Here is a 20,846-nt window from a genome sequence, read left to right as displayed (position 1 = left end):
TAGAGAGACACGTTGCATACAATGGAATGAAGATAAGATTGACAGGATTGTTGTAGGAAGTTACACAAACGATAGTGGAATCATATCTTTAAAGTCCTGAAAGAAACATACGTGTTCACTCAGAATTCTGTAATCGGCAATAATGAGGGTGAACTCTTTTTTTTCCCTTTCCTTTTCTTTTTTTGTTTTTTTTGTTTGTTTGTTTGTTTGTTTTTGGGTCATACCCAGTGGTACTTAGGATTTTCTCCTGGCTCTGGGCTCAGGAATCCTGTGGGTGCACTTTTTACAGTGTATCTCCATCCTAGAGCCTGGCACTCATCTTGACTGAGGATGTACCTCCAGCTCTCCTGTTGGAGAAGCCCCAGTTCTTTTTTTTTTTTCCGATTTTTGGGTCACACCCAGCGATGCACAAGGGTTACTCCTGGCTCTGCACTCAGGAATTACTCCTGGCGGTGCTGGGGGGACCATATAGGAAGCTGGGGATCAAACTCAGGTCAGCCACGTGCAAGGCAAATGTCCTACCCACTGGAGCAATAGCACAGTTCTTGAACACTTCAATCTCTGTCTCTCTCTCACTCCCCATGCCTCATTTCTCTACGTAAATTTCTCTAAATAAGACTATTTTAGGAAAGAGAGAAAGAAAAGAAAGACAAAGAGGGAGGGAGAGAGGGATGGAGGGACGGAGGGTCGGCAAGCCAGCCTGGAGCTGGAGCTATAGTAAGGAGGTTAGGGCCCTTGCCTTGCATATGGTCCTTTGATCACTGTCAAGAGTAATTCCTGGGGCTGGAGCGATATAGCACAGCAGGTAGGGTGTTTGCCTTGCACGCAGCCAACCGGGGCTCGATTCCCAGCATCCCATAAGGTCCCCCGAGCACCGCCAGGAGTAACCCCTGTGCATCTCTGAATGTGACCCAAAAAGCAAAAAAGAGAGAGAGAAATTCCTGAGTGCAGAGCCAGGAATAAGCCCCAAGCATCGCTGGGTGTGGCCCATCCCTTTCCCCTAAGAAAAAAAAGTAAGCGCTTTAAGAAATGAAAGAATACTTTTTTTTTCTCCCCTTTCCACAGAGAAGCTGAGAGAATTCACTACTCGCACTTCTGCACTGTAAGAATGTCAATTCTTGGGCTAGAGCAATAGTAACAGTGGGTAGGGCATTTGTCTTGCAAACCCTGACCCGAGTTTGATCCCAGCGCCCCATATTCCCTGAAACCATGGCAGGAGAGAGTCCTGAGTACTTCCGGGTATGACCCAAAAACCAAGCAACAGAAAGCTCTTCTCTTGAGATTTCAGTCCAATGTGTAAGATTAGTTTGATATTGTCTTACAGTTTATGGATACTCTCTTCTGTTCACTCCAGTTATATTCATTTTGAGGAATTTATTTGTCTTTTTTGTTTGTTTGTTTGTTTTTGGTACACCACTGGCAGAGTTCAGGTCCAAGTCTGGGTTTTCCACTCAGATAATATTCCTAGTGGTGCTCAGGGAACCATGTGAGGTGCCAGGGATTGAACCCAGGTTGGCTACATGCAAGGTCAGTGCTTTGCTCACTATACTATCTCTTAATAGTTTTAATTTCTAGCAAGCATTTCCATTGACTCTTGTAATTTCTTCTCTGAAACTTATCAACCTATCAACTATTTCTGTGCAGAAAAATTTTTCTTTTTTTTGTTTTTAATTGGGATTCTCTGATGTATAATACTATCGTTTTGTTTGTTTTTGTTTGGGGCCACTTCTGACAGTGCTCAAGGGTTACTCCTGGCTCTGCCTTGGGCATCATTCCTAGTGGTGCTCTGGACCACTGGGATGCTGGGGATCAAACCTGGGTCGACTGTGCAAAGCAGGCTCCCTACCTGCTGTGCTCTCTCGTCAGCCCTGTGTTTATTTGGTTTGAGAGCTCCTCCTGGCTGGGTGCTTGGAGGTCACTCCTGACAGCGCACCGGGGTCCGTGTGTGTAGAGCTAGTAGGGATTGGAGGGTCTGCGGCAGTGCAACTGCCTCCTCAGCCCGGGAGGTTAGAGCACTCTTAGATTGTAAGCCTCCTTCCTGTTAAAGTGAGGTTCATTCGTTTGCTGTAGATTGTTGTAACCTAGGTTTGATGAGAATGTGAGGCCAGGGTCAGTCAGGTGGGAAGCCACTTCTAGGTGGTTGGCTCTTGTCAGTCTGGTTTCATAGGGGCCAGCCCCGGCAGTGCTGGTGTGCTCAGATTCTTGGGGGCCAAGACTACACCCGGAGGTATTCAGGGGGCCACGCAGTACTAGGAATCAGACTCAGGGCACATGCTGGGCATGCGGTTGCCACTTTAAGCTACCCCCCCTGCCCCTTTAAAAAAAGAATATTTAAGGGGGAATGAATATTTAAGGATTGGGCCACGTCCAGCATTACTCCTGGGCTTTCCCTGGCTCTGCTCAGGGATCACTCTTAGCAGGTCTTGGGCAAGCGCATACAGTGCCAGGGGTCAAACCCAGGTCTCTGCATGCAAGATAAGTGCTGTAACTCCCTGTACGATTCTCCAGTCTTGTTGGGTTATATATATATATATATATATATATATATATATATATATACATATATATATATACATATATATATATATAATGTATCACTGTCACCCTGTTATTTGTCAATTCATCAATTTCCTCAAGCGGGCACCAGTAATGTCTCTATTACACTCAGCCCTGAGATTTTAGCAGCCTCTCCTTACTCGTCTTTCCCAATGATGGAGGCTCTTTCAGGGTCAGGGGAATGAGACCTATTGTTATTGTTTTTGGCACATCGAATACGCCACGGGTAGCTTGCCAGCCTCTGCCGTGCAGGCAGGATACTCTCGGTAGCTTGCCGAACTCTCCAAGAGGTATGTGTATATCTGTTACTGTATCTGGGGTATGAATACTCCACGGGGAGCTTGTCAGGCTCTCCTGAGTGGGCAATAGACTCTCGGTAGCTTGTCAGGTTCTCCAAGAGGGAAAACTAGGCTATTAGAACTAGGCTTCCGGGAGCTTGGTTTTATAGTCTCTGGATGTTGGCCGTTGATGGGATTACACAGCACCAGGGCAGTCACAGAGAGTCTCTGTGTGACTGCCTAGCTACTGGAAAATGGGGAAAATTTATTTATGTATATATATTTTTGTTTATGTATATATAAAATGAAATGGCCTGGGGTTGGCACAAGTGCTTAAGTGACTGAGCATTGGCCACCAAAGTTTATACAAACCTTACCCTACTGTGTATGATGTGCTGAGTGGCAGTGACAAACTGGTAGACAGAGAAGCAGGGCAGGTGGATTAACCAGTTGTGAGCCCAGGATCCCACACAGCAGTGGGGTGCCAGGGGACATGGACAGACCCCGAGTGAGAGCTTCCCAGAGTTCAGTCGATTTCCCTGCTCTGAGCTTCGGCTTTCTCTCCCCATTTGATGTTGAGAGGGCTGGTGGCTGTGCAAGTGACAGCTGATGTGGTGAGGCTCCGGGTACGGTGAACCTCATGGGCGACTCTGGGATTTTACTTAGGAGATGCCCACCTGAGAGCCCCCAGGCAAGTCCTTTGCCCCGTTTGATGCTGGTCGGACTCTCCTCTCTGCCGCTGTCGGTCCTCACTGCCTGTCTGTTCCCACTCCTGCCCTCCTTCTCATCCTGAGTCCTCCTCATCATCTTGACTGCATCACTTCAGGAAATGCCGCCGTTTTGGCCTGTGTGTGTGCATGCATGTCTGCGTATGTGCATGTGTGTGCGTGCATGTCTGCATATGTACATGCCTCTGTGTGTGCCTGCATGTCTGCATGCATTCCTTGGAGGACACTTGGCCTGGGCAGGGTTTGGTCCCACAGGAATAGCCCCATGGTGGGCATGGCGCTGGTAGGTGGTGTGTGTTGGTGGAGGTTCTGTGCTACACCCAGCTCTGTGCACGCCGCATGCCAGAGCGGGCAGGGAGGGGAGTGATGTCATGTAGGTTTGATCGGGGGCTCTGCAGGGAAGAGGACGTATGCAGGGGGCTTGGATCCTCATGACTCCTGAAGCACAGAGCCAGGAGTAGCTCCCCACTGCTGGGTGTGTGGTCCCAAAATTGGGAGAGAAGGGAGGAGAAAAAACCTGGGCCTCGGGTGTGACTATTACATATACCTGGATACCTCATCAGACACAGCATGCCCAAGGAAAGAAGTGCCGGCCAGAGACGGACAGCCCCAGGCTTAAGGAGCATACCTTGCGTTCCTGGCTCTGAGCTTGCCTGGGTACAGCCATGGTCATGGCCCTGTCCACCGTGGGTGTGGCCCTGTTGGTCCCCCGCTGGCTGATGGTAGGAGGAGCCCCAAGAACCCCAGGGCCAAAGAAATGGCTCAAAGGGCCAGAGCCCACGCTCTGCATGTGAGAGGGCCGGAGAGACAATACAGTGGGGAGGGCATTTGCTTTGCATTTGGCCACCCAGGTTCAGTTGCTGGGGCCTCTCAGGAATTGCCTGGTCCCTGCAGAACCACCAGGAGCAACCCCGGAGCACCACCAGGTCTGGCGGAAAGAAAGACATTCCCGGACCAACACTGGGCATCTGCTGCCGTGGCCCTGGATGCTCTAAGCATCCCACTCTGTGACACACGCCCAGAGCCTTCATCTGTGTGGAGAGCAGCAGCTGACTTTGAGGGGGACTCGCTGTGCTAGAATGAGCCCCCTCAGGAAATACCTTTCCTGCAGCGGGGATAGGGATTGTTCTGCTCCCGGGCATCAGTGGGTCTCAGGCAGAGACCCCAGGCACCCCTGTCTGAAGCAGCTCGGTGGTCTCAGGGGGGTCCTGACTCCCAGCAGCCCACTGGCCAGGCCAGGCCCAGAACTCTGCTCCAGGGCAGCTCTGAACAGCCCTTGGGTCTGGGCCTGCCAGCGTGTGCCCTGGGGACGGACACCGAGCTCAGGTGGAGGAGAGTCACCTCACACCTTGGCTGGGTTCAGGTCTCTGAACGCCCCCCAAACACCACTGGAGGGTTCAGGCCACACGGAACTGGCAGCCGGCCCCACCTCCACAAGGGTCTGTGCCAGCCCACCAAGGACACTCACTGGGCTCCCCCACCCCCCCCCCACACACACACATGACCAGCCACTGTGACTGCTCGGGAAGGAGGGGCTGGGGAGGGTGTGCATGTGTGGAGAGCAACACCACAACCCGTTTCTCGCCCACATTTGGGACTCATTTTACCCAAGTTTGTTCGTTGTGGTTTCCCTTCAATCCTGCGGACCTTCCTCCTCCACCATCTCTCCAGGCACGGCCTCGAGACTGAGGGGCTGCCTTCCATTGTCTCTAGCCAGAAGTGGATCTCCCTGTGACCGCCGGCGGCAGCGCGTGTCGGGAATCGGTGCGGAGCCAGCCCCAGGAGCCCGTGAGTGTGCCGCAGACGCTGACCAGCACACTGGAGCACATCGTGGGCCAGCTGGACGTCCTCACCCAGGTAGGCGGGGCCTGGTGCTTGCCCACTGGAAGTGACCAGCGTGTGCCGGGTCGTCGAAGAACATAATTATAGGGGCCGGAGAGATAATTTGGTGGGGAGGGCATGTGCTTTGCATTTGGCCACCCAGGCTCAACCCCAGCACCCCATAAGTCCCCTGACCACCACTGGTGTAACCCAAAAAACAAACAAACAAGAACATAACTATAACAGACCTGTTTTCTAGCCCAAATCAGTAAAATTGCAGTGCCCGTCCTGGATCCTGTCTGTCAGAGCTACACAAGCCAGACACTGGATGCCCCCTGGGTACGTGCCCCTCTGCCCCCAGACTGGGCCGAGTTGCAGCAGAACTTGGAGAGAAACACCGTGTGCTCGGCGCACCCTTGGCTGCAGGGGCTGTTGGAGAACTCGGCTTTGGGTTTGAGCTGGCCCCGCTCCTTAGCCTCCGAGTGGCCGTGGAGCAGTCCCTGGGCCCACCACGCCCTGCTGTGTTCAGTGAAGGGCCAGGACACGGGCTGGTGAGGATTACAGGAGAGTCTGTGCCAGGCTCTGCCCCGTCCGGGTGGCTGCTCAGTGAACAGCTGTTGGAGGCAGGAGCGGGCCCTCAGGCCACCCGGACATCCTGGCAAGGCAGCAGCTTGAGTAAAAAGCAGAAGTGCCCAGTGAGGTGGCAGCTGGCATGGAGGCGTGCCCAGGGGTGTCTCACCTGGCGGGGGGAGCAGTTCAGGCAGAAGGGCCCAGAGCACACCAAGGCAATGAGCGGAGCCCAGTCTGGAGGCGAGGTGGGGGGCAGGGCTGACCCAAGCTTTAATTGGCCTCAGGGTCCTCTCCAGGGTGCTGGGCGCCAACTCCCTCTCTGAGCCAGCTGCTGGGCAGAGGGGAGTGGCGGGAGGGGTGCCCGGCAGCGAGGAGTGTGATGGGGATGGAGCTGCAGGGGAGGTCCCCGCTCCTGCCTCTTCACCTGGGAATCTCCGCTCCACAAGCTCTCGGCTGGACCTGGGCACCTCCAGCCCCCAGAGGAAGCCCCGAGGGGAAGGTCAGGTGTCGGGAGGGGACACACTGGCACAGTGGGTGGGCATCTCTGCCAGCCTCTAGACCCCCAGAAGGCATGTGCTGAGTGAGCGACAGGCAACGAGCAAAGACCCAAAAGCAGTCCCCCACCTCCAGCCTGGCAGGAACTGCCGAGCCCGCCGCATGCGCTTCACAGCCCGGCAAGTGAGAGCACAGGGAGGTGGAATCAATTAGAACTTTATGGGATAAAATTGGAAATTGAGTCTGAGAGGATGGTTAAAAATAGCTGCACTGGATCCAGAGGAGTATAATACTGAAAACATTTCCCGGCACTGTGTTTCCAGGGGCACGGGGAAGGTTTTGTTCTGTGTTCGCAGGGAGGAGCGTGATAGTAACTCCGTGTGAAACCCATGTCACAGCTCAAGGGAGAAGGCTTGCGCCTGGGACGGTGGGGGGCGGGGCTGGCTTTCTGGGGTGTCCTTATCAGCCGCCAGGCAACGCCAAGTGACACCCCCACACCTCACCCCAGTCCCCATCCCTCAGAGCACGGGTCACCATCTGAGACTTGCCTATCCGAGGAAATGTGGGCGCCGTGGCTGCCTCCAGTTTGGGCTGTCGGAAGCACCTGTGCACCCTCAGGCCTGCCCCCCTCCTCTCCAGGGTTTGGAGTGCTGGCCAGGGACTGGAGGGCTGTTGCTCCCTTTTCTGGGAGCACCCCTTCCTTGGGGGCCTGGGACCAGGCACTCCTGCCCCCTCCCCCAGCCTTCTCCCCAGTAGGTGCTCAGTGGCTCTGAGCCTACATTGTCTATTGATGCCACCCCCCACTATGGCTCCCCACCATCCCCATGTGCCCCCGTGCTGTCCGCTGGGCACGTGCCCTGCTCTCCTGCACCCACCATATACACCCTTCCTTCCCCACAGGGATGTCGCACTCAAGGGGAACTGCCTTCCGGCCTACAGAGCCCTTCCGGGGGGCCACCTGGGCAGGCCAGATATGCTGGCTGGGGGATGCACAGAGCCCCTGGTGACAGGAGCAGATGCCCCCATCCAGGGCCTGTTGGCCAGGGACCATCTGCCAAAGACAGGCCTGGACATGAGGTGAACCCAAATCCCAGCTCCCCTTTCCACAGCTCAGTGACCCTGGGCAAGTCACTCCACCTCTTGGCCAGTTGGGTTTCGAATGTGGAACCGGAGCTGAGAACAGCCCCCAGCCTCAGGCCTCTGTGTGCCCCCTTGCCAGGCTCTGCCAGGTGCCGCTCTTGCTGTTCCCCCTCATGGCTCAGGGACGGTCCGGCTGGGCACCCCTGGCTCCCCACCATACCCAGCGCTGGACTCTTGCCTGCCAGGAAGACCATACTCAGCCGCCTCTCCGGGGCAGAGGCGTCCCTCCGTGCACACACATTTGGGGGGTGAATTGTGCCCCCGTGAGGAGCCCCACGGCTGAATCGACCAGAACCACATGTCCAAGGAGGAGCAGGAGGCTGAGGGGCGCAGGCTGGGTCGGGGGCTCCCAGGTGGGAAAGCTCCGGAACCCTCGAGTGCAGACCCTGAAGGGTCCTGCAGGTCCCACCCATGTAAGGGTCTGAGAGGTGTGTGGACGGGGACCCAGCAACAAGGTTCCCAGGCCCGACCGCTCAGGCATGTTCAGCCACATGGGGGTAAGAGAGGGCTGGGGTGCTCAGAGACCCTGGAAACCAAGTGTCTTTAGCGGGGTGGTGGCAGGGCTGACAAACCCAGGCCTTTACTACCAGAGTTGAGTTTTTACTGTTCTGGGCTTTTTAAGAATCTGCTTGTGGGTTTTTCTGAGTGATGGGGGCGGGGTGGGCAGAGAGGGGGCGGCAGGCTCACTCAGTTTACACTCAGGGTACTTGTGGATCACTGTTGGTGATGCTTGGGAGATCGTATGTGGTGCTGGGGATGGAACTGGGTCCAGCTCAGTTAAAGCTAGCACCTTCTCCCCGTGCATTCTCTGTCTCTCTGTCCGTCTGTCTGTCTCTCTCTCCCCCCCGCCTGCCCGCCCACCCACCTGATTTCCTGTTCTGAGTCTTTCAGAATTGCCCTTCTCATCAAGTTGTGCTTTTTTTGTTTTTGTTTTTGACATGTGCAGTTGGATGGGGAAATAGACTTTGGAAGAACCTGGCCAGGGCTGGCTCCTGGGCACATCGTGTGCAGGGTTTTAGAAAGTCTTCAGATTGGGGGGCCTGTGCCCCTCCTTCTGCTGGGGGCTGGCTGGCCTGTGCTCTCTAGGAACTTCCTTCCCACCTCTCACATGCTTCTCCCTGTTGACGCACAGGAGCTAGGTCATGCCAGCTGCAGGCAGGCTCTGGGATGGCAGCAGAGCTCTTGTGGAGCCTGGTCCATGCAGCTGGAGTCTCTTCAGGATGCCAGGCAGCATCCCGAGCCCCATCCGCTGTAGGTCAGAAATGCCACGGTTTTCTTGCCTGCCAAGTTTCAGGGGTACTTGGGGATGACTGTATCAAGAATTCATCTACAGGCTGAGCTGGACTTTCCTGAACAGGAAGGCCATAAGGCCTTGTCAGGGCTGTGTGTCCACGAGCCCAGCAGCAGGGCCTGTGAGGTCACCAGCAGTGGACATGCCCTCTGGCCGCAGCCTTTGCGTGGTCCAGGCGGTGCAGGGGCTTCACTGGTTCTCCCACTTGGACTTCATATTCTGAGCAGCTCTGGGGAACAGAGTCCTCCCTCACAGGCCTACAGCTGTTCTGCTCAGCCTGGCGTACCCCACTTCTGGTGTTGAGAGTCAGCACCCCTATTCAGCACCTGCATGGCCTTGGCAGGCACTGTTGCACCCCGTCCTATTTTTAGAGGGGGCCAGTCAAACCTGCTCATGTGCCGAGGGCTGTTGGGAAGCTGTTGGTTAAGTGGCTGGGCTGGGCTGGGACCCCTGTTTGGGAAAGCGCCACGCTGCAGCCGGCTCTCCAGGGAGCAGCAGGGGACACTCTGGGGCAGACGTGGACATTTCGTGGCCTCTCTGACTCCAGACTTGGGTGTCAGGAATGCTTCCGGCTGCCAGGGACTCTAATGGTCTGTCTTGAGTGGGAGTGAGAGGGAGAGAAGACATCTTTTTTCTTGGGTTCCATGGGAGGGCGGGGGTAGGGGTGCAGTGCCCTGCAGGCTGGTGGAGTCAGGGAGGTGGAGGCCTTGGGCTGCTAGGTGGACATCGGGGCCAGGATTGGAGCCTTCAGAGACGAGCACTTTCTGCAGCAGCTGCTCTTGGAGTTGGATTGTTGAGTGTGTGTGTGTGTGTGTGTGTGTGTGTGTGTGTGAGAGAGAGAGAGAGTTGGGTTGTTGGGTCTGTGTGTGTGTGTGTGTGAGAGAGAGAGAAAGAGAGTTGGGTTGTTGGGTGTGTGTGTGTGAGTGAGAGAGAGTTGGGTTGTTGGGTGTGTGTGTGTGTGTGTGTGTGTGTGTGTGTGTGTGTGTGTGTGTTCTATTTCCTAATACTGGACTTTAGGTTTCTCTTTAGGAGGCTTTTTTGTTTCTCAGAACCCTCGTGGGAACTTCCAGAAGCTGCTCGAGCTGAGATGCTGAGCATGGACACTCACAGTCCTGTGGCTGACCTGGTCACTCCCCTGCAGGACCTACCCCAGTCCTTTCCCAAACACCTGGTCCTAGCCACAGAGGCTTGTGGGATTGGGAGGAAGACCCAGGACACTGTTCTTAGCCTGACTTCGCCTCTTTCCTTTCGTGCAAAGTGGGCGGGCGCGGCTTCCTCTTCTCTGGAAGGGGCCCCTATCCCTGCCCGACTGTCTGTCCTGTGGGGGGACAGCAGAGGCCACAGAGGCCAGCAGTGTGGAAGGGTCAGGACTTCCGGTCGGGCCCTCACTCCTCTGCTGCCTGCCTCGGGTCAGGTTCTCACGGGGGTTCGTGCAGAGTCCGGGCCTGGGCACTGTGCCCTAGCATGTTCTGTGGGTGTCGCCCCGCAGTTTCTTTTGGCAGGTGCGGGGACTGGCCAGTGAGCAGGACGCTATTCTCAGCTCGGGTCCCACCCAGATCACCTGCTCACATGGAGTCCCGAGTGAGGGAGGTGTGGGTGGGTCTGGGACAGCGATCCTGGGGCCGGGAGGCTGCTGGGAGGGGCCCAGGTCCAGTAAGTGGCTTGGTGGTTTCCCTCGGAAACCCACAGCAGAGGGGTTTTTTGTTGTTATTTTGTTTTGTTTTTTAATTTCAGTTTCTCTTTTTACTGCTTTTTAAAATAACCAAGTCCTGAAATTCTTGCCCTGTGCTTCACACCCCCACACACACACCCTGCCCCCAGTAGCCCCTGGCACCCATGTTTGAGACTGACCACAGCAATGCTGCTGTCACACCTAGGTCACCAGGGCTCACTGCGGCTTCGGGCCCCAGGACTGGAACCCACTTTTGGGGAGCAGGCCCTGCTGGCTCAGGTCTCTGGCATTCGGAGTTAATTGAGAATCCAGGTTGTTGGGGTGCTGCTGACCCAACTTGGCGAGCTGGAGGCTTTGGGTCCATTTGACATGGACAGCTAGAGAAAATGGCCTGTTGCTGGCCTCCCTCAGCGCCCTGGAGGTCTGCTTCAGGCCTCCAGGGCGCTGAGGGAGGACCCTGTATCTGGACCCAGGCTGTCGGGGAGGGGGCAGTGCCAGTGGCCCTGAGGGGCTGGGGTGCCCGAGTACACTCTGGGACCCTCAGCATCCCTTTCTCCTGGACGACCAGCTGGTGTTTATGGACAGACTCCAGATCTTAAAGGACTTACCCCTCTCCCTGGCAACCAGCCTACCATGGACTCTCAGACTGAACTTACTGGGAAGGTGTGGGGTGCAAGGGGTCCCCTCTGGCTGCTGCAGCCTCTTTCTCGGGTGCGTATGGCCCCCTGACGTCTCTCACAGAGGCCGTGCCACCGGGGTCTAGCTGCGTGTCCATAGGGGTCTGCTTGTCCCTGGAGTCCATGCAGCTGCCACCTCTTTTTATTTACGTTTTTGTTTTTGGGGCCACACCTGGCAGTGCTCAGGGTTACTCCTGACTGTACACGGGGGACTTATGGGATGCCAGGAGTTGAACCCAGGCTGGCCATGTGCAAGGCAAGCACCTTCCCTGCTGTACTATCTCTCTGGCCCAAGCTGTCCACCTCTTTGTGGACGTCTAAGGACTGCCCTTTGGTCACAGTCAAGTTCAGAACATCCTGAGTCTGCGCCCCTTGGGTTTAGAGACCAGAGCCTTGTTTTTCCTCGGTTAAGAGGCTGCTTCCTGGGGACCAGGGGCTCGGAACGCTCTCCGGTCTGTGCCAGACGCACTTGGGGTCTGACTGAAGCCGACTGCAAAGGGGCGGGCCCTGGCCCTTCTCCAGCCCCGTTGCTCTTTTTGGCACTGTGTCTGCTGGCAGAGCTCAGAGAAGGGGGCAGGGCGGATGGCAGCCTCCATCTTCTGTCCCATCTGTAGCTGTGGCCCAAAGCTGCCTCTCCCCAAAGAAGCTGCAGATTGGAGGCCCCCGCTCACCAGATGGGCCCGCATGGCTGTGGTTACCGCTGGGGCTCGGGAATGCTCATGGTTAGATAAGATTTCTCTCATGAGGCCCAGGCGGGCGGGCAGGGCTGGGCAGCAGAGGCCCGTGTGGAGAGATCTTGTGAGACTGATTCTGGGCTCATCCCAGGAATTCTAGGTGCTTTGCTTCTGCCCCACTGGGGACCCCAAGGCCCTCCAAGGATGGCACAGCAGAGGTTACAGGACAGTCTGGCTCTTCAGGCTGTGCTGAGCAGCCTCGGGTGCCAGGACCCCCTGGCACACTCCCCAGAGACGTGCTGATGGCGGCCGGCCAGCTGCAGGGAGGCCAGCTCAGGCCTGGAGGGTGCTGTGCCACAGCAACCACAGCCTGGGGAAGCACACAAGCAGGGGCGTGGGACTGCGCAGGGAAGCTCATGTGGGGGTGCCGCTCTCTGACCCCTGTTTCCGGTCTGGGCCCAGCTGATGGCCAGACATGAGAGGCCAGAATTTTCAACCACAACCCAGGAGGCAGGGGCTGTGAGCCTCCAGGGGGTCCTGCTGGCCAGGGCACCGCCTGACTTGCCCGGCTGAACTAAGCGTTTCTAGGCCTCTCACTGGCTCCCAAGCCCGCCTCTGACGTGGGTCAGTCACCCTTCACCCGGCCCCGGTAAATGAACAACATGGACAGGATGGATACTTGGAAAAGGCCAGCGAGAGGCTGCAATGCAGCTGGCGTCCAGGCCAAGGTCCACGCACACCTCAGCCCTGCTCAGACCTCCCTGGAGTCCAGTCCAGGAGAGCCTGTGGCCAAGCAGGGACTCGTCCCTCCCTGCCACACACTGGGGTCTCGGAGCCTGCCAGCACAGCAGGGACGCGCTGCTTGGGGCGTCCCGCCTTAGGGGCCCTGCCCACAGTCCCAGGAGCGGGCCTGGTGGGTCCCCCTGTGCAGATCCCTCTGCACTGCCTCTCCCTTGGGGGTCGGCAGCAGAGGGGCAAGGCTGTGTGTCTAGGAGCTGCTGTAAAGCCACTGGGAAGGTGAATTAGCCAAGACTCCTTAATCCCGTGGCTAATCCACCAATAGAAAATAGTGTTTCCTTACTTCCCAAAGAGTGCTAATCCTCAGTCAGGCGGGCACGTCAGAGAAATCCTATATCCCTGAGATAATGTGAAACAGAAACGCAGGCCTGTGGGCTCCAGGGACAAAAGCTCATTTCATGCTGTTAGCAGCAGACTGTGGGGTGGGGGTGGGGGCTCTGCAGACAGTCGCCGGCCGGGGCTGGGGCCAGAGGAGAGTTTCTTTAAGAGACGAATGTGTCTGTGCATTGGCTGCGGGTGATCCTGGGCACGGGAGCTGGTTAAAGAGCAGCCTGGGAGGGGATCTCTGAAGTCCAGGCCTGAGGTGGGAAGGGGAGGAGCTGGGTGCTCCCTGCCAGGCCCCAGAGGCTGCTGCTCTTCCGAGGCAGCTGGCCTGGCTCCTTCTGCCTGCTCACCCTCTTCTCCCTCTCCCACTGTCCCTGCAAACCTTCCAGGTCCCAGGCCCAAGCTGGGGCAGGGGTGAGGTGTACTTGCCAGGGGGTGGCACATCCCCAAGAGTAGGTCTGCCCTGATGGCAAGGCCCCGGGCTTGGATGGGGTAAGGGGGTGGGCATATGCAGATTCTGCACCCCCATGGTCCCTGGGTGGGAAGACAGGAGTGGGTGAGAGGAGTGAGCGTGAAGCCCCGTCCCTGGGGGGCCGGTGTCGGCGCCTCTCATTCAGAGGCCCCGCGTGCAGTCCACTAGAGACCTGGCAGAGGCTGGAGTGGTGGGGCGGGCCGGGCCTCCTGTTCCCAGAGTCCCTTGGGCTGGGGCACCCCTGGAAGATAGAGCTCTGCATGTTCCTCTGCACACACATGCACAGACGGACGTGCACGCACACGCATGGACACATGTGCACGCACCTGCACACACGGGCATACACAGACACATGCACACAGACACACGCCGAGTCTGTGCAGGAGTTGGCAGGAGACCAGGCCGAGCTGGCAGGCACTGGGCCCAGAGCCTGCTTTGTTTTGATGGCTCACAAGACCCCACAGCAAAGAGATTCCCCTTCTGCTGCATCTGGTTTAGATCTCGGGGACCCGTGCTGCAGGCAAGATTGATTCCACATTTCTCCGTCGTTTCAATGAGGTGCAAGGAGAGCGAGACATTACGTGTGGCAGAGTCAGAACCGGGAGCCGTGTCTGCTGCCTGGCACGAGTGCCTGAGGGTGTGGCTGGCAGGGGAGGTGGGAGCCCTATTCCCTCCCCTCTGCTTACCTGCTTCCTGGGGCAGGGGAGGGGCTCGGCCACCCCAGGCCTGCCGAGGCTGCCCGGGGGAGCCCACATCAACCCTAAGCCTGGAACTGATTAGAAGGAACTGACTTGCCGTCACGGGCTCACCACAGGCCACCCTCTTTGGGGCCTCATCGCGCCCCCTCTGTGCCTGGCCCCGGGCAGCGGAGGTGCCACTTCAGCACCAGCGGTGGCTGTACTGATAGAGCCTCCCCAGGGGTCCTCCGTTCAGGCAGTGGCTCGGGAGCCCCGGTGGCAGGTGACGTGCCCACAGCTACTCTGCCAGCTTGTGGTCAGGTTCAGCTGGGGTCCCGGGGCAGAGGCCGTCATGGGGAACGCGTGTGCCGCTGGCCTCCCATGGCACCTGAGCTACTGTGACAGGCAGGAGAGGCGGGCAGGGCTGGGCGGGAATGTGGCAGTGATGGGCAGTGAGGGCCACACCAGCGGGGCTGCCCAGGGCTGCCCTTGTTCCCCACAAATGATTAGCCGGGACGGGGACTCACCGAGGAGCAGTGGGGGGAGTCTGGGGAGGAAGACAAGGCCTGTGCCGCTCCTCCCTGAGAGGCAAGAGAGACCCCCAGCTTGGCCTTCCCCGCCTTTCCTCTGACTCCCCCCACCTTTGCTGCTGGCCACCTTCCCGGGCTGGTTCTAGTTCCCTTCCCCCACGCTGATGTCAGCATTCTGTCTTGTCCATCTGGCCCCGCCGACCTGCCCCACTCCTTTCCTCCTGTCTTCCATGTCCACCGTCAGAGACTCGCCTGAGGGGCCCCCAGCCTGGTGAGCAGGGGCAGCCCGCTGACCGGGGGGGTTAGGGGGCTTGGTGGGAGTCCCAGAGTCAGGCCGGCACGCGTGGAAAAGTCCTGGCTGCGCGGCCCAAGTGAAGGGCTGGTCACCTCGGCTACACTCCCTCCCTCCGGGACACGCTTCACTGTGCCGCAGAGCGGCAGCCTCATCCCCAGCCAGCCCCGGTGGGCCCGTGCCCTCTGAGCAGTCTCTGGCGTGCTACATGTGGCAGGCACGTGACAGACGTGTGACATGGCCGCTGTGCCATGCTCTGGGGAACCAGCGTCCCCGGGTGGCCCATGAGGAGTGACGGCTGCAGTTCTGCTGCTGCTGCGCTGGCACGAGGTGTGGGACAGAGGCCTCCGCGAAGGAGGTCAGCGGCCCAGAGGCCCGTGCTTGCAGGACACACCCGCAGTCTGTGTCCTGAAGTGCCTGCCCTCCCGTGCTTGGTCCCCAACGTGCCTCTTCCCCCCGGGCCTGCTCCAGACCCAGAGCGTCCCCTGTGCCTGTCCTTCACCTCCTGCGGCCATCCCCCACAATCTCCTGCTCAGCCTCAAACCTTCTGACCTCTGCCAGCTCCAGGAGCGCTCCCCGTGACCTCTGTGCTCAGAACGCACTTCCTTCCACGTGTTTTTGTCTTTTCCCCAGCCGGAGTCTCCTTCCCCGGTCTGGCCACCATGCAGGGGAGTTGTGAGGGGGCCCAGACTCCACCTGGTGCACAGTCCCTTTGAGAGAGCGACACTCGCACCCTTTCTCTCTTGCCTGAGTGAAAAGGGGACACAAGTGAGCCCTTAGAGAGTTGCTAAGAGGAAGCACAGGACAATCCCGCCTCAAGGTTCCCCAGGCTGGAAGAAAAGGAGGTTGACGTTGACGGGAAGGAAAGAATGGGGGAGAGAGGGAAGAGGTCCCGGGAAGGAAGTGACTGAAGGCCCCCCTAGAAAGAACAGGGAGAGGCCCAGTCATTGGAAGAGACGGGGTGGGGGCCAGGGCAGGGGCTGGGCGCTGCTGCTGGGGCGGTCAGCTGCAACATCTGCCTTGCACCTGTTCTGTCCCCCACTTCCAGAAGCCCTGCACAGCCCAGGGAGGGTCCCGTGTCCCCATTTCATAGAGAAAGCCGCGTCCCTCCTGGCCCATGGCAGCCTTGGGCAGACCCACCCTGCAAACCCGCAAGAGCAGAGACGGACACAGCGTCGGCTTCTGTCCAGGTGTCTCTGAGCCATGTTCTCCCACTACGAGCCGTGGGCCCTGCTTCCAGATGTGCCATGGGGGACTGGCATTTTGGTGCCACTTCTTTGGGCCTCGGTACAGTTCTCGGGCACTAAAAATAAAAGCCTATCGCTTTAACATCCGTTATTTTTGTAGCTCACGCAGAAGCCCTTGGGTGTTACATAAAGCGTCTTTCACATCTTGAACTGTGAAGGGGAGAAGCTGCTCCCCATTCCTGTGGCCCTGGGGGCTCCATCGCCCTCTGCTGCTCCCCTGGTGGGCCCCCCAGGATTTGAACATGCTGGGCTGGTCTGGGGTGGGCCACATCAGCCTGGTGGCTGGCTCCCTGGGCCAGAACACAGGCCCTGAGCCCCGTGGAACCCTGTGGGAAGCACCTCCCCACCCCACCACCCCCAGACCTACTGCAGCACCAGGCTGCATCCAACGGGCTCCGTGGCTTCATTGGCTCGTCTTGAGCTCTAGCGGGGCCTCTGCCTCCTGCCCGGAGTCTCGTCCCCAATCTCTGAGGGGTCAGTGGAATACACCCTCCTGCCCTCACCCTGCTGCTGGCCCAGGCCTCTTCCCTGACCCCTACAAAGGGGCCTCACAGTCTGGGCCTCCCCTCACAAATGGCTCCTCCAGGGGTGATACCAACCCTCACCCCCCCACCCCTGCCGCAGCGTCTCTGGTTTCGCCCGCTTTGCCCCCCCCCACCCCCCGCCTCCCTTGCTGGAGGAAACCACCATCTTCCTCTCATTCTTTGGTGCCTATCCACTGCGCGCGCACACACACACGCACACACAACACCATCTCCAGGTGCCCATCCAAGGGGCCCAGGACCCGAGCGTCTCCCTTGTCCTCTCCCTTCCCACCTCCCCGGGGCCTCCTGCACTCTGTCCCTGAGCACGTCTCCATGCTTTGTCTCACCCCTCGCTTCCTGGGGTCCCCTTCTCCCTCACACCCACATATCCGTGCTCAAGCTGGCACCCTCCTGTGGGGCCAGCCGAGTATCTGCAGCCTGGCACGGACCAGCCAGGCCGAGATGAGAAAGGTCTGGGAGTAGCGGGAGGGACACGGGCAGTTTCTGTCGGTATTCCAGGCTATAGGATGCTCTCCGGCCCGGGAGCGAGCCCAGCAGGCTGCGCCTGCAGGAGGCCCGACTTGTCCCCCAGCACAGAGCCAGGAACAGAGAGGAAGAGAGGAAGACGGTGGCTTCCTGGCACTGCTGGGTGGGGGCCAAAAGCCAAAAAGAAAACACAGAAGAGTCTCTTCCACGTCTGCCCTCAGAGGCAGGAGGCAGCCAGAGATAGGCAAGTCCGCGGCCATGGCAGGAGGCGTCACGGCTGTGCCTGGGCCGAGCAGCCGCCCGAGTCCCAGGAAACCATGGAGCCCACTGAGACTCCCGGCCGTGCAGCAGGTGCCTCCCTGGGGAGTGGGAAAGGTGGTCAGAAACCAGCCCCGTACCCTCTGACCTCCACCAGCAGGGAGTGCGGGTAGCAGTGGGGTCTCGGACTATGGGGTGAGGGCTCACGGTTCCCTGAGTGGGGTTGTCTGAATTGTTTCCTGCCACTCCAGTTCCGAGAGGGGGCTTCCTTAAGAAGCAGCCGGGAGGCATGAGCCAGGAACCCCCCCACCACATGCTGTGAGCCCCAAGTCGGGGTAGGTCTTGTTGCATCAGCCACTGAAAGGCCCTCATGGGCCAGAGAGATGGTATAGTGGGTCGGGTGGGCACTCCTTGCACACAGTCAACTCTGGTTCAATCCCTGGCACCGCACAGGGTCCCTCAACTCAGGGACAGGCCCCCGAGCACAGCCGGAAAGTAGCCTTGAGTACTGCCAGGTGTGGTCATAACCTACCCCCTCAAACAAAAGGGTCTAGTCTGGTCTGCCCCTCTGGGCAGGGACATTTTTAGCCTTTGTAACGCTCAGAATGGTGACTCTGTGATCATGTCTGAGCTGAGGACTGTCCTCTTCAGGGCAAGGGGACTGCTGGGGCCCAGGGGCCGTCCCTCCTGCCATCCTTCCCACTGTACCTCCCACTGTCCCTCTTGTTGCCTCCACTCGTTTAACCCTCCGTGACCAGGTCACTATGTGAGAGCCAAGAGCCCCAGTTTCTCCACGTGGCGGGGAGGATCAGGCCTCTTGTGGGTGCACAGGGGTGTGATGGGGTGCGGGTGGCACGCCACCCCAGCGCCGTGTTAAAGCTGTGTGACGGAGGGCGCGTGGCTCTGTGTCCGTGTCTGGGTGTTCTCATCTGAAAAGTGGATGTGGGAAGGCCCTCCCGCAACGCACGCTTCGAGTGCAGAGCACATGGGGGCGTTCCATGGACATGGGCCGCCGAGGACAGTGGCCCGTGGAGCTGGGCCGGGCTCCACCACCTCACACAGCAAGGACTTAGGAGGGAGGCCGGGAGAGGAGTGAACACGAGAGGAGTCTGGGCCCCAGAGTGGGGGCTGCATTTCCTGCCCACCTTGCCCAGGCAGGGCTGCCCTGCCCCGTGGCCAGAGGCCTAGGCGACCCCACCCTTGGCATCAGGGGCTCACAGAACCCCCAGCCAGGCAGGCCCCTCCCATCAGGGCCAGTCCTCCCTGGGGACTTTTGGAGTCCGTGAGAGCGTGGGGGCTACTTGGAAGGCCCCCTCTGTGTGCCCTTGAATAAAAGGAGGCGGATGGACTTGGCCTGGCTGCGGGGCACACCTGGCAAGGACTCCTCGCCTTCCAGGCTGGGTGTTGCCTCATCGCCTGGCCAGGAGACGGCGGGATTTCCATGGCTGGACACTGAGGAGAGGTGAGAAGCAGGACAGGGTTGAGGGCACTGAACTGGCAGGTGGCGGTCGCACAGGAGACAGAGCCACACAAAATGGCCAGAGGATGTACCCACCCACCATCCCTGTCCTCTCCTTGGGCCCCAGCAGCTGGGAAGCTGGTGACGCCAGAGTGGTTGCCCACCTGCTGTCTGGGCCCTGGGTGCGAGCGCCTCTCCCCTGCCAGGCAGGTGCCGCCCTTCCCGGAGAGGGGCCGTGGGGCTGGACCACTCTGTGTGGGAGTCCCAGCACCGCCCCATTTCTGGGCCCCTCCCCACATGCCCTGCCCGTGGCTGCCACCCGGCATCTCAGCAGTGGGCTTGAGGCCGGGCTTGGAGATGACATGAGTCTTTCAGAAGCAGCTTGGAAGGGGAGGAGCGGAGAGCAGTGGGGAGAGGAGGGGCCCACGGCCCTGCCCTGGGCTGCTGGCCACCATGGAGGGTGCTGGAGGTGAAGCGGGTTTCCCTTGCGACCAGAGGGAGTGGAGCAGCGACACTCTTGTGGGCTTTCTTTCCTGTTTCGTGAGGGGGTCATGGGCTGCCAGGATCAAACCTGGGCCTGCTGCGTGCACGGCCAGCACCCTCCCCGCTGCACTCTCTTTCTCGCCCGTGTTGGCCAGGTTCCTGCCAGGCTGCCCCGTGAGAGGTGTTGACCCTGGCACCCAGTGTTGACCCTGGCCCCCGCACCCACAGCTTGTGCATTTGGAGATCCATCCCCTTTGAAACGTTAGAAAGCCAGCCAGGCAGGGGCGGAAGGCGGCAGCTCGGCCCCTGCCCCCGTCTCAGCCCGAGTCTGGGGCCGTCGGGAAAGGTCTGGATGAAGAATGGTTTGGAGCTTGGCTCGGTGCGAGCTTTGCAGCCGCCAGTGGAAACTTCCAGGAATGCTGCTCCTAGCCAGCCGGGGGCTGTTTCCGCTCCGGCTTTTATGAGTTGCAGACCCCCTCCCCGGCTCTCGCTCAACCCAACCCTTACTCTTGGGGTGCAGCTCCCACTCCAGGCCAGTGACTTGGAGGGGGGGCATTGTGTCCTGGGACTGTGCACCCTCACAGCTCTGCCTGGCTTGTTTCGAAGGGGCCCCCTGCCGGGAGGGGCTGCCAGGAGCCAGTGACACCAAGCAGGAGGCAGCAGGAATTTATGGCAGCCTCAGAGAGGAAACTCCCTCCCCATGAGATTCGGTGTTTTATTAGATGTCTGAAAGGAAAGTCTCCTTTCCACTGGACCAAGGCCCGGAGCCGGCTGGGAGCCGCGGGTAAGGTGGCAACACCTCTCAGGGAAGGACTGCAGAGAGATGGTGAGAGTGGTAGAAAGTGGCCTCTGAGCCTGCCCTTCCTGGGCATGTTGGCGCATGGCCTAGGAACAAAGATTCCTAGTGCCGGGGCTGGAGGAATAGCACAGCAGGTTTGCCTTGCACATGGCTGACCTGGGTTCCATCCCCGCATCTCATATGGTCCCCCAAATACCACCAGGACTCATTTCTGAGTGCAGAGCCAGGAATAATCCCTGAGCATCATCAGGTGTGACCTAAAGGCCAAAAAAAAAAAGGAAGAAAGTGGGCAGCCCCTCTCTCAGGAGCACACAGGCGCCCCAAGACCTTTGGCCCTGTGCCGTGTCTCACCTGAGGCAGGAAGAGGTAGGAAAGGGCTTGCAGCCTATGGGGGGGCCGTGTGTGTGCCAAGCACCCCCTCCCAGTAAGCACCGCATCAGTGGCTCCTGGCTCTCTTCCGGACAGAAAGGGGGCATGTCACTTCCCCTCCACCCCAGTAATGTCACCTGCACTTGGAAAGGTGGAGAGGACAAGGGCCTGGGGTTGTCACCATGCGCGGGCGGAGAGCACTTTCTCCTCTGTGTAGTAGAGGTGA

General features: G+C 58.9%; 1 protein-coding gene across 6 annotated transcripts in view; it reads left to right on the top strand.

The window, feature by feature from the left end:
• The window catches only part of POC1A (POC1 centriolar protein A), a 63,825-nt gene that overhangs the window by 40,871 nt on the left and 2,108 nt on the right, over nucleotides 1–20,846 (top strand). For all 6 annotated transcript variants that reach the window (XM_055135612.1, XM_055135608.1, XM_055135610.1 and 3 more), the window contains one exon: nucleotides 5,276–5,419. In XM_055135612.1, coding sequence (XP_054991587.1) covers nucleotides 5,276–5,419 — 144 coding nt within the window. The remainder of the gene's footprint in view (nucleotides 1–5,275; nucleotides 5,420–20,846) is intronic.

The sequence above is a fragment of the Sorex araneus genome, chromosome 4, assembly GCF_027595985.1.
Source record: "Sorex araneus isolate mSorAra2 chromosome 4, mSorAra2.pri, whole genome shotgun sequence".
Lineage (NCBI taxonomy): Eukaryota > Metazoa > Chordata > Mammalia > Eulipotyphla > Soricidae > Sorex > Sorex araneus.
The sequence above is the reverse complement of the archived record's forward strand: the minus strand, read 5'-3'. Positions and strand labels throughout refer to the sequence as shown.